Source organism: Elgaria multicarinata, chromosome 3 (genome assembly GCF_023053635.1).
Source record: "Elgaria multicarinata webbii isolate HBS135686 ecotype San Diego chromosome 3, rElgMul1.1.pri, whole genome shotgun sequence".
Taxonomy (NCBI): Eukaryota; Metazoa; Chordata; class Lepidosauria; order Squamata; family Anguidae; genus Elgaria; species Elgaria multicarinata.
Genome location: NC_086173.1, coordinates 15186404 through 15200533, shown reverse-complemented (window position 1 = coordinate 15200533; position 14130 = coordinate 15186404). Strand labels below are relative to the sequence as shown.

General features: G+C 41.5%; 1 protein-coding gene across 1 annotated transcript in view; it reads right to left on the bottom strand.

Moving 5' to 3' along the window:
- The window catches only part of MECP2 (methyl-CpG binding protein 2), a 97396-nt gene extending 90666 nt beyond the window's left edge, over positions 1 to 6730 (bottom strand). The window contains exon 1 of the mRNA XM_063119363.1: positions 6675 to 6730. Coding sequence (XP_062975433.1) covers positions 6675 to 6706 — 32 coding nt within the window. The 5' untranslated portion in view covers positions 6707 to 6730. The remainder of the gene's footprint in view (positions 1 to 6674) is intronic.
- Positions 6731 to 14130: the final 7400 nt, after the last annotated feature.

Genomic DNA, 14130 nt, shown 5'->3' with positions numbered 1-14130 from the left:
TTGTTCTGGGCTACACCCACAATGGACGATACCTATAATTTCAAAGTCTACATACAAACCGGTTGAGTCAGAACATTTGGGGTTTCTAGCAAAAAGCTTAGATTTCACGCCCACAAACCCAAAGCAAGCACTCTGGTTTGGTCTGGACCATTCCTATGCTTGTAACCATAACCATGACTGCATTATTAAAGCCGTGGTATATGTGGCCATTGCCTATATTTACTCTCTCACTTAAACATATGTCAAAATCTAAATTGCCAAACAGCTCAATTTGATTCCCAAGAGCTACCACATGTGTCCTGTCAGATGGACTATAGTCTAGGTAACCCCAAGATCAGACTGTGCTAGAAACGGCGTAGTTTACACTATACACACAGTCTTAGCTGGAACACTATTTAATGTTCTAATTTGAAAAATTCAATATTTCTGTGCCACCAACAAATACTTCAATTTGTTTCTATATATGGACCAATTTGATATGCATGTGAAACAGTGGAGTCTTGCGCCTGGCGCATTTCAAATCCATATCTGTATGTTTTGCCAGTGTCACATGTTTTAGCCCAGAATTTGCTGTAGTAAAAAAGCAGAAAAGGCTATTTGTATAGCACTTATAGGACAACCTGAGAAAGAAACACACAAGCCACAAGAGAATATATTTGACTCGGAAATAAGAGCCCATGACTAGAGCTGCTAAGAGAGCAACAAAAGCATTATTGGCAATATGCAGTGAAAGCCAGTTCTGCTTTAATATATAGCTATGCATGAGACATTTGTTGATTAGTGACCATAAATCTGTAATTGTGGGTCCGTGACTGACTCCATATACTATAGTCATTGCAATAACATAGCTAGATTTCTCAAAAATTATTAGCAAGTACATGCTTAAACCGAAATCATGATTTCCCATACAAACAGGTCCTCCTTTGATCCTTTATCCCAGGACACAATAAACAAAAAAAATAAAGTAAAAAAAATACAGAAGTCATGTTTGAATATAGCAGAATTCAGACAATGGGAACTAAAGTCACTTAAGCATTTAGCATGACTAACACTTCAGTTATGGCATTAAACGCAACATTTGAACAGAGATGTAAAATTCAGTGTTGAATTTCTAGGCCCCAAGCAACCAGGATTTTCCCAACCCAGAATTTGATACTAAGGGTTAGGGAGTGACATTAATAAAGATCTTAGCATTAGAAGATTCCTCAAACTACAGTAGGCTACCAGTTAAACCAGAGTGGCCTTCTCTATGGTGGCACCTCGACTTTAGAATGCCCTTAAGAGAGAAATAGATTGCCTCGTCCTTGTTTTCTTTTCAGTGCGAGATTAAAATGTTCCTAATTCATTTTTAAGCAATTTTTTTCTTTTCTTTTTTGTTTGTTTTCTGGTTGAATAGTTTTTATGAGTCTTATCTCGTAATTTTATTATTGTCTGTCTTTCTCTCATTTTATATACATAGCCCTAGAATCCCTTGTGGATAAAAGGTAATTTACAAAAATTCTAAATGACTAAAATAAAAAATAAGGCTAGCATGTGCACGGTTATGTCAGCATTCATGTGGTCTGGAAAGTACCACCTGGAAAATAAAGACCGGTATCAGACACCAAGAATAACAAGACATCACTAATCCCATTGCTACTTCTCCCCACTCCAAGCAGTGGAAAAAATGTTGAAGGTAATTCTTCATCATTCTCCATATATGCTCAATGTGCATATGCCCTCTGGGCAGATCCAAGTGTAAGCCAGGAATGGGAGCACAATGCCTCTACTCCCTTGGGCTCATCAGAAGGTCCTGCAGGGAGCCCTTCCTGTCGGTGGTGTTTGTGTAATACAGGCAGCTTGGTGTGAAGAATTCTTACACAGGCAGTTTGCAGAGCAAGTGTAGGGAAACACATCCATCAAATGTTGAAGGGTTTCAACTAATAATGAAAGATCAAATATAAGGGAAGGAGGACTCGCTTCAAGAGGTTCCCAGCACCATGTGTCAGAAACGAGTAGCATCAGAATTCCACCAAAGAATCTGTCATAAAGAGCGATATAAGCTGACTCCTTGTAAAACTAAAATCCCAAACAAGAAGCCCAAATTGTGACTGTTCACCACACACAGATTAAGAGCACAGATTGTTAAAGTTTTACTTAATAAACCAGTCCAAGCTTTAGCCAAAGAAGCCACAGTTTGAAACAACACCTATTTCAGCAAGGGTAGCACTATAAGACAACTGCAAACTAGCGGTTGAAAAGGAAAGGAGAAACAAGGGACCGGTTTGGCAGTTCACAGAGACAGCAGAAATGGGATCAGGATGCTTTGGGGAGAAAGAGAGAGCTGTGAAGAATTAAGAGGCCCTCCCCGTCCCCCTCTAATTTCCATCAGAGATAAACTTAGCAGAAGCAGATATGCAAATAGAAGTATTTTTTGCATCTCTCTGACATCACAAGTATGCACATTAATAGTGTTCACAACACAGCAATGTCTTGATTATAATCTGCCTCTTCCCTCAGGGCATATTAGTGTTTTAGTTTGGGAGAAGCTACACACCCAAGAGTGCAAAGATGTTTCCCTGACACACAAGCCCACCTGGATCTATTCAGCCAAGTTAGGAAAGACATGTAGAACATGAAACTAACATTCAATAATTGGAAAGAGAAGATTTCACACTAAACTGAAATTACCATTTCACAAAGAGAACTATATTCAAAACACGTGATCCTTCAGCCAAAAATATATGATATCTGCCTCATATGTAAAAGTAAGATATTTTTACCTTTACAATTTTCTGTTTGCAACATTAGGGGCTAGAAACACTGACATGCTTAAAAATCTGATAAATAATACAAACATTATTTGTATTATTGTATCCTCCCATATGTACCTGCCCGGACCCTAAGGTCATCCTCAGGGGTCCTTCTCCGCGAGCCCCTGCCAAAGGAAGTGAGGCAGGTGGGCTGTGGAATGAGCTCCCTAAGGACGTTCGTTTGGCACCTACATTATATTATTTTAGACGCCAGGTGAAGACCTTTTTATTCTCCCAGTATTTTAACAGTCTTTAAATTAATTTGAACTTGCTGTTTTAAATTTGTATTTTAAATTTGTATTTTTGCATTACTGCTGTTTTTATCTTGGTTGTGCTTTTATATTGTATTTTATACTATGGTTTTATACTGTTGTTTTATACTTGAATTGTCTTAATTTTGTAAACTGCCCAGAGAGCTTCGGCTATTGAGTGGTATAGAAATGCAATAAATAAATAAATTATTATGGAAATCACACCTGATATTCCATGCCAAAATCTTAACAATGCAATAAACTAAAGCTCCAGGTCATACATTTGCAACACCAAAGAGAGAGTGATGCAAGATGAGGTGGGGCAGCACTTCTAATACAGGAAAGCAGCATAAATACATAACTGACTTAAATTTGGTACGTATCCACAGCAGATGATGCTCTGCAATGTTTATTTATTTATTTATTTATTCATTACATTTATTCATTACATTTCTATACTGCCCAATAGCCGAAGCTCTCTGGGCGGTTCACAAAAATTAAAACCATCATAAAACAACCAACAAGTTAAAAATACAAATACAAAATACAATATAAGGGTTTGTAGGGTTTCCTGAATAGAAGGATGGAATTGCCACCTATGACCGTAAGATAAATTATGGTTGTACCATTCCAGTGGCTCACATAAGCATATTTAGTTGGCATGAGCTGGGCAAAGAATATCATTGGAGAAACAAAGGAACAGTCAGACAAGCCTGTGATAGATCTGGGAACCTGGTTTGTGAAGAGCAAGTAATGGTATTATTGGTAGGACTGGAAAAGCCCTGGATAAGGACCCTTTTGGACACCTTTTAAATGCTGGCAGCTAAGAATCTGAAATAACTTCCAGTCTTAGTTTTGTGGACAAGGTAAGTCGGGATAGGCTATAACTGCAATGCCAATACAGAAGAGAATTAGTTAAGAGTGTCAAGGAATTTACGTGAACAATGCACATGTAATGTTAAAGGCTATTTAATGTAAATGTCTATCATTTCTATCAGAAATGCTAGCAGCACATAAAATAGTTGGCATGAGAGAACTATATCAAGAATTGTTATTAACGGCATCACAACATTAGAGAATTGGTAGCAAAAACCAAATGAAACAGTAAAGTGTGCATCAAAGGACTGACATAAAATGGACAAAAACAGCACCATGTCATTTAATATTAGATGATACTGGGACCACAGCATCAAAAAGGACAATGTAAGAAAAATTAAGGGCACACTACATAGTTGCCATGAGTGGTTATATGACCAGTGAGCAGAGCGGGAAAAGGTAAGATGAAGTTAAGCAGTTGGCATAAGCTAGAGGCATCTCCAAGGCCTTGAGGCAGCAGGACTAAGTAACATTACACAAAGGGCTGGTGTATACAAGACCCAGGCTCCAGATTATATTGCGAGTCAAAGCATCAAAACTGAGGAGAATTGCAGTGGGCTTTACCTCTCTACACTCCACTGCTTTGACTTTTTCTCCAACTGCTTCACTTCCAGTATTGGAGGTGGGCTGGGAGAAAACGAAAAGAAGCAGGGCAAGAGAAAGTAAAGCAGGGAAGGGTTCCCAATAACCCATGCACTCCTTTTAGTATTAAAAGTTGACTTCCCCATTCCTGTTTTATAACCAAATTGGCAAGCACATATTTAGTAAATGGTCACACATCTGGATTGGCCCAAAGAGGTGCAAGGAACAGTTACTGCTGTCTGCAATCCCTTGCCTCCTTTCTCATTCTCAAAGCTGCAAAAGGAAGTAGTGGGTCTGTTGGATTGCCCAGAGAAAAAGAAAGAGAAGTCTGTGGCTGCTCCTGCCTCTGCCCACTTGCCTTCTCGCTCTCACTAGGCTGCACAGCATGGGGAAGTGGAGCCACTGAGGCTGCATGAACCAAAGAAGGCAGGAGCTGCTCCTTGCAGAGGCAACTACTATGTCCTCACACTTGCTCATCCTCAGTTTCTGGCAGTGCAGCAGGGATAAGTGAGTCCTGTGGTGCTGTAGACACAGTTTCTATAAGGTCAGGGGTGGGCAAACTTGTGTCCCGCCAGATATTTTGGCAGCCCTAGCCAGCATAGCCAATGAGGGATCATGGGAATTGCAGGCCAAAACATCTGGAGGGTCACAAGTTGCCCATTCCTGTTCTAGGTGGTACAGCAGGTAAGTTTAGGTCCACTGGTCCCAACACCCAGAAGAATCTAGATTTGCAAACAGGCCTCATCAATCACATCCTCTTGCTAACCCATCTGCGTGCACATGCTTGCACTCACTCTGTGCAGCTGTGGGAATTTGGTCCAGCAGTCCAATCCTTCCTACTGTGCCATGCAGAGAGAAAGAAGGAGAGCTAGCAAACACAGGTAATGGTTGCTCCTAAAAGAACAGTCAACACTTCTGTTCGCTAATTCACTCTGATCAGCCACACTTCGCCCAATCCTCTACGCCGAACTACCCAAAGAGAGAGGGAGAGCAACCAAGAAGTCTTTCCTACAACACATGAATGCACATAATCAGAAGCAGCCATCACATACCCAATCATGTGAAGGCAAGGGCTGCTCCTATAAGAAACAGCTGCCAACTCATCTCACTTGCCTGTACTCTCCCTCACGCCAGTGGGGATTGGGCCCAGATGCTTATATGCCACCCTAAGAGCGCATGTGAACAGGATAAGCAGCCGATCCCCTTTCTTGTTTATCCTATATCTCTGTACAAAGTGGCCGGGGGGGGGGGGGGAGATTGGGCAAGTAATGGCTTTAAGGAACGGGCGCTTCTGTTTCCAATAAGTCACCAGTAGGGAGGTTTGGCCTCACCTACTCCATTCTCTAGGACTACTCTGCCCAGGTGAGCACGTATGATCATCAACCTCTGTTCAGTTCCATGCGTCCCTACATCCATTTGGTGCCATGGTGGTAGGGAACGAACCCAATTCTCACCCAGAAAGGGGTGAATGAGTGTGCAGAGGCAACAGCTCAATTGCAGTCTCTGGGCAGTGCCTTGGGGCCCAATCCTCCATAATATACCGAGAAAATGCACACAATCCAACTGCCAACTTCCTCATTACACTGGGGAGGACTTGGGGTGGGGGGCAGGATGACACACACACCCAAGCATGTTGCCAAATGTCCCCTATAATCTGGAACCAACACTGGCAATGGGGAATTGGTGAACGAAGGTCCATGAAGATACAGGCATATGGACAAGGCAAAGGTTGGCTGACATGAGCTTAAAGAAAGGAAGATGGCCAAAACAGCAGAGTGGCATTAGGGAGTAATTCTGGGGCGCTGACATCAGCGAGGTAGCACCAGCGAGTTGGCACAAGTCACCTCTGACCTTAGCCGCCGCCGCCCCCCCGGCCCGCCTCAGGGGGCACGCCCCTGCCTTCCTCTCCCACTCCTCCTCCCTTCTTCGGCAGGAGGGTCGGCCCCTCCCATTGCTGGGCAGAGGGGATCGCTGTGACGCACTCAGGGGCCCTGGGCGCGCAGGAGAAAAGGGGAGGAGAACCCGCGAGCGGAAAGAAACCAACGGCCGCAGCCCCGCCGAGCATCCCCTTCACCCTCCCTGCCGCTACAGATGGTCCCGTCCAGGACCCCCACGCGAAGGATTTAATGGTCCGGCCCTAGTCCTCCCCACCCCCTCTCTTCGGGTCACTCACAATCTCTCATCTCCGCTCGGCGCCGCCGCCATTTTCTTCGCAGCGAAGAACCCGCGGGGGGGAGGGGGGGGAAACCGAGCCGGAGAGGAAACCCGGAGAGCCATGCCCCGCCCCTTCGCTGCAATTGGACGCCGAGACCATCATTCAGGACACCTCCATAGAACTATTGGCCGGTGCTCTTCTACACGGGCGAGGCTGCCCCGCTCCCGGCGGCCGTTAGAATTGGCGGGAATCGCTGTCAGTTACAACGATATAAAGTGGGCTGGGGAGAGATGCCCGCGCTGTTTCTGATTGGACCGTGCATGTTGTCTGCCTAATGATAGGCCGGTTGGTTCATCGGTCACTGAGCGAGAGGGCGGTGCGGAGTCTCAAGCTTAAGGGTTTTGAAATGTAACGGATTTTCTTGTTTGTGTGTTTTTTTCCAAACTGCCTCAGCTGTCCCTTTACAGGCTGCGATCTTTCTTAGTGCAAAATGGTAAAAAATAATGCGAGTATCATCTCTAATACGTGGTCCTCAGTGTTTCCATCCAGTGATACCAAGGTCATGTTTCCACAGCCACTACATAACCTGTCCTGCTCAGGAGGGCCACCTGCCCAGCCATAGTGTTTGTGTGGTCTATTAACATCAATGCCTCATTACATGGTTATACATACATACATCAAGTCCACCCTTAGTTGCTTAGTTATATTTGCATAGCCATCCTAAGGCTGACTGTAGAAATTTCCTGTTATTTGGTGTCTACGTATGTGACACCAGAGAAAAAAGTGTATAAAACCTAGCTACCTCCCTTGCGAGGTAGGCACATGCTTTGCAGCAATTAGCTCCTTGTGTCTCTATTTTGCAGAATAAACGTTGCTTGACCCATACTTCATCTCCTCTCCTCCTTGTGTGCTGAATTGGACTTGGTACACCAGGGAACGAGCAATTTTTGCAACATGACTTCTATCCTCCCTCTGCTATAATGTGGTCTAATTTACTTAAGTCCATTCCACAGCTCCAGAGACTTGTGCGCACTGTCAGAGAAAGGTGCGCAACTACCACATCCACATTGTAGCACAGACATTTCAGAGCCGCTTAAAAACAACTGTACGCTCATAGTTGTTTTCTCTTCCCATAAAATAGCCTCAAAATCTAGATAAGGGGCTTCTCTATATAAGGGTTAAGTCAACAGTGTCCTGCAAAGCTTGCCTCTATCCCTTCACAGGAAGGCCACTGTATTATAACCTACAATGTCAGGTAGTTCTGTGTATATGACACACAAGCATCCACACCAAGACTTCATCTATGCTGTTTCATGTGTTATAAGCATCTACAAGAATGTTATATCCCATAGCAATTTTGGTCACCCACAGAAACACTTGAATGGCCACTCAGAGTTCATGTACTATACTGCAGGGGTGGGATGACTTTGATGGCAGTCCCGTAGTGGGAAATAATAGCTACAATTATGGATGGGAAAGAAGAGAAGATTTAAGCAACCCCAAATTCCAGAGATAAAATAACAATGTCTCATGACACCTTAAAAGACTACTTTATTCCTTTGTAGTAGTGAACAAATAAGCTTATTTCAAACCATTTTAAAAATATATATTTTTTCGATATTTACCAAGTGACATCAGACTTACTGATGTGAAGCACCACATTAGGAGTTATGAAAGGACAATCATCAAAAATCTTACCATCATTATAATAATTCACTTTATTGGCTACTAGTAGGAGTGCTTTCTCCGCTGTGGCACCCCGGTTGTGGAATGAGCTCCCCAAAGAGGTCCGCCTGGCGCCTACACTGTACTCTTTTCATCGCCAGCTGAAGACCTTTTTATTTTCTCAGTATTTTAACACTTAATTTTAACTTAAATTTAAATTTTACTGTTTAACTCTGTATTTTAATCTTATACCAATTTTGCTGCGTGGTTTTATCCTGGTTGTGCTTTTTATACTGTATTTTGTATTTGTGCTTTTAACCTGTTGGTTGTTTTATTATGGTTTTAATTTTTGTGAACCGCCCAGAAAGCTTCGGCTATTGGGCGGTATAAAAATGCAATAAATAAATAAATAAATAAATTTTAAAGCACAATCCTTTGTGTCAACAAGAAGTAAGTCCCATTGAGTTCAAAGGGACTTACACCCACACCAGAATCAAGGAAAAAGTAAGGGTGCAATGCTACGCTGGCTGGGGAGTGTTGGGAATTGTAGGACTTTTTCTGTCCGAACACGCATAGGATTGCATGCTAAGGGCTCATCTACACCTGCAGCCCTTTGGGGACTGACGATCACGGAGTTTTCCCCTTCCGGGATTGTCCCTCAGGACAATCATGCCAGTGAGTTGTCGCGGAAGTAAGAGAGACATTCTGGGGTGCCATATATATTAAAAAGACATGTGCGTAATTGCGTGGGTGCAATCCTGCACGAAGGTGAGTTTAAAAAAAAAAAAAACCACAACAAACTCGGTGCTGGGAGACGCCGTGCCCCATCCCAAAGATGGCAAAAATTCTCACCCTCGATGCCCACGGACTCCCCCTGCACAGCTCCATGCTCATTTCCTAAGGCCTGCTACTCCTGAGGAAGAGGGAAGACCCCAGGAGAGCCACACGGCCTGCAGAGCTTGGGATGGTCCCAAGGCAGCAGAAAAAACCGGGGGGAAAGCAGACTCCGTTATCCCAGGAGAACTGAGTGCTCATCCCCGGTTGACCCTGGGATCAACTCTGCGTCATTTTGACACGCAGGGACGACCTCATGACCACCCCGGGATAAATGGCAGGTGTAGATTAGACCTAAGTGTAAGGAGGCGTGTATGTGTTTGAGACAGATGCCTTAGCTAGACCAGCCTTTATCCCGGGGCGAACCCTGGGATCGTCCCTGTGCATCCAGATGTCACACAGGGGATCCCGGGATCAGGGAGGGATCATCCCTCCTTGGCCCCGGGATACAGCCCTACACTTTGGGCCTGCTTTTTTCATGGTCCCGGGCTGTCTCCGGGACCGCGGAAGGTGTGGCTCGTTGCCGTGGCTTGAACCGGCTCCAAGCAATTACCCGCGTTGAGCTGGTAGCCATGCACGGGGCACAGTGCTCCTCAAGAGCACTGCGCCCATTGGGGGTAGGGTAGGGGGAGTGGGGAAATTACTTTTTTTAAAAAAACAACCCAAAAACTACCTCTGTGCACAAGTGTCTGTGAGCGCCTCTTCATTTAAAAATTAAAAAATGGCGGGCGCAACACCTCTCTTCCTGAAGTCGTCGCACCTTATGTGTAAATGAGAGGTCTCCCCTCCTCTGCCCTGGACTTCCAGGTAGGTCAAGCTAAGGCCAGAGAGATAAAATGATTTAACCCTTTACGCAAAGTTGTTAAATCCAGAAATATACTCACTATCCCACATAGAGGTGTGTCAGTTTTAGTCTGTAGCAGCAAAAACAAGTGTCTTTTATGCTTATGCCATAATAAAGTTGTTAATCTTCAGAGTGCCACAAAACTCTGGGTTCATGCAGAAAAAAGGAGAAGGAAAACTCACTAGTAGGGATGGTGCTTTAGCTCAGGAAAGCATTATAGCTGATCTTGCTCCAGACTTCAGGACAGTAATTACTGTTGCTGTCAGGTTTAGCAGCATGTTGTGAAGGTCAACTACTTGTCTCAATGTCGCTTGAATAAAACACGCAGTCACAAAAAACAAAAGCTTGCAAAAAAAAAAAAAAAAGCGCGGGAAAAACAGGAGCAGGAAGCTATAGCTCCCACCCATCCCCTGACTTGCCATGCGCATTAACTACAGTTACATCTGCCCTCTAGTGACTTTAATGCAGAAATGCACCAAAAACACCCAAAAGTTGAAGTTCTGTACTGGGCAAGCCCAATCAGTTAGCCGTAAACTGGGACATTTGTGCGGCAAATATTTTCTAAAGACATATACAAGAAAACTAGAAATGCCCCAGGTGAATCAGGGTCGTTACGAGTTAGCTCTGTGTACCTGATGAGTCTTGTATTCACTATACATAAAGGCTCTTCATTTGGTCATGCTAAAGGCCTCCTTTCTGTCCCCTTTAGTGAGGCTGAGGACAAACGCGTAAACCTGTTCCAATAATCCATAATATGACTTCAAAGTTAAGTTTTAAAAGCCTTTGAATCTCACACAAACAAGCTGCAGTGACCCAGAATTTTCTCTGGGTTCACAATAGGTTTCCTACTACATAGATAGTGGAATGAGCTCCCTAAGGAGGTTCGCTTGGCACCTACATTATATGCTTTTAGACGCCAGGTGAAGACCTTTTTATTCTCCCAGCATTTTAACAGTCTATAAATAGGGTGACCATATGAAAAGGAAGACAGGGCTCCTGTATCTTTAATAGTTGCATAGAAAAGGGAATTTCAGCAGGTGTCATTTGTATATATGGAGAACCTGGTGAAATTTCCTCTTCTTCACAACAGTTAAAGCTGCAAGTGCCCTGCCCTCTTTTAAATTTGGTCACTCTAGTATAGCTCCTGCACTTTAAGGGGGAATTTCACCAAGTTCTCCATATATACAAATGACACCTGCTGTAATTCTTTTCTATGCAACTGTTAAAGATACAGGAGCCCTGTCCTTTTCATATGGTCACCCTACTATAAATAAATTTTAACTCGGTGTTTTAAATTCATAATTTTGCATTGCTGCTGTTTTTATCTGGTTGAGCTTTTATATTGTATTTTATATTATGGTTTTATACTGTTGTTTTATACTTTGAATGTTTTAAATTTTTGTGAACCGCCCAGAGAGCTCCAGCTATGGGGCGGTATAGAAATGTAATTAATAAAATAATAAATAAATAAATAAATGATAGATAATGTAATGTTTTACTAGAATGGTTCCAACTCACTACTGAGGCAGTTTTGTCCCCAATACCCCCTTGCAACTAGCATTGCCAACTTATATACACACACAAGGCTTCAGGGCCTTTTAACACGTATGTAACAAAGCACGTATCCCATATTGAATTCCAGCCTGTCATGCAGCTGTTAAACTCATAGGAGCCCTGCTAGAAAAAAAGTTGCTTGCAGCCCAATATATCAATGCAATCACACAAGGATATAAACATGCACAATATACTCAAGCAGCTGCAATGGGAGAGGCAGGTAAGAAATAATTATATTATTATCTCCACACAGGTTTGGTGATCTGATTTAAATCAGAGAAATTGTCTTGCATTTTATCTGAATTTATACACTATCCTATTTCACAGACTAGGCGTACAACGTTTTAACACGTCCTCCCTTTTTCATTATTCCCCTGATTTCTAATTCACATTATTTTCATTGATAGAATTTTCAAAACAAAACAAAAAATCCTACTAAACGTCCTCCTATGCTCTTCCATAGGAGGAGAGAAAAATGTATAAAATTTCAAATATTTGCATTTGTACAATACAGTCCAGTGGCTCCATGCGTGCATATACTCTCCGGTGTACATATTCTATAGCAAACTCAATTCTCCGTGTGCATCCCTTTAGCCAAAAAAGCCCCATTGGCACTTAACAGGGAGGTATCAACAAGTTTGGGAGAACCCAAAGCTTTGCAAAAGTATAAAAAAATATTTAGGAAAATAATCCTATAGGGAGCAGGGGTGGCAGACAAAAACAGCCTCAGTGAAAGTGAAAGGCTGGCTGGCGATTGAATAGATATAGCTAACTGGAACCTTCAATAGGAACACTCCACACACCAACATTTTGTTGTGAGTACCACTTGTGAGATCCTACCAATTTGTTAATATAAATGAACTATGATTACAATTTTATTATATAAAAAGAAAAGCATCAGTTAACCTCCAAATTAAATATTGATATTTGAAATGTTGATCATGGTCACATAATATTCACAAGGTTTATACAAGAAGAGGTAGAAAAAGGATAAGGACTTCACAAGATTTCAAAGCAAAGTTGCAGACTGGGGGAAACTAATTAATGGTGACAAATTAACAGCATAACTATTAAAGTTATGCATTTTTCTCACACTCTTATATAATTAGACAGTTTAGCTATTGTGGCACAATGCCACCATTTTTTTATACATTCTTTTACGTTGGGTATATTTGGTGTCTTCCATTATTTTGCATGAAAGACTCTTAACAGCCAAAGTCATATAACTGACAAGTTAATGATTGGAGAAATTACCTTTACTACCACCATTCATAGTCTATTCCTTTTTTTTAATATACTCATTTTTGCTTAGTTTCTTGATGTTAGTGACTTTTCAAGGAACTAAACCTACAGCTCACCATACATTCACTATATCTTTTGCAATGGGCACCTGTTTTATCACCTGGTGGTTGTTGTTTTAATTGCTCTTTTAAGTAGTGCCATACATCTTTCCTGCTACATCTTTCTTATTGAGCTTTCTAACTAACCCCAGATCAGTATCCGTTTAAATGGATATTGTCTTTGTAAATTATCTGTTTTAAGTTTTTATGGTTTTTAAATTTTGTATATTATCTGTTTTATGTTTTTCCGGTTTTAAATTTTGTATATCTACAATGCTAATAATAACATTATACATTTCATCTTACTACTTTAAATGTAAACTTACTTCACTATTTGGTATAATATGTGTCATGAATAACTTAGAACATAACATTGTACAGTTTGGTATATTTTCCAACAAACAATTATTAAAAATATATTCAGAATTATAGATAGAGCTGCAAGCTGCTGTACCCTAAGGTACATGTGTATAAGCTTTTGCTCATGAGGAAATTAGGGGGGAAATTAAAAAAATATTAGCTTGAAAACTTTCAGAATGTGAACGGCTAGTATTATAATTCATTGCATTTTTAGAGACATTTGTATACTAGTATTAGTATTAGTATCCCGTCTTTTGCCCAATACTCAAGGCGGCCAATTAAGTATTAGCAATACATATTCTCCAGAATTTCAAATTTTAAAGAATGACACACAACCCAAAATACCAGATGTTTCCAAGGTTCTTTTTATAGGTTTTATGTCTCTAAGTTTATAACATAAAATGAGAATGTAAAAATGTAATTGCTGCTATATAGTAAGATTCACTTATCTAGCAATTTAAATCTTCCTCATTTTGGATATGGCTTATATCCTACCACAACTACTATAATCATTTCTATATGCATATGGCTAAAATCTACACAGTGCTTTAAAATATATGGGGGAAATCCTAATGATACAAATTATGAGTCTTTGACACACAAAAGTCTAGACAGATTCTTTTGATATATATACAGCTTCAGCCGAATTGCACTCCGTACCCCTTTTTTTCCTTTCTGTTCCCTGTGTTCCTCTACTTCAGATGGTTAGTAACTGGTTGTTCTAATGTGTGCCACAATCTAGCATAACTGTACTGTCAAAGCCAATTGTGAAAATAAATTATATGCAAAGCAAGAATGCTTCTCTTAACCCAAACAATATTCTTGTTAAATCCTCTTTAGAGGTAATAAATAAAGCTTGCAGGTATATATTAACAAA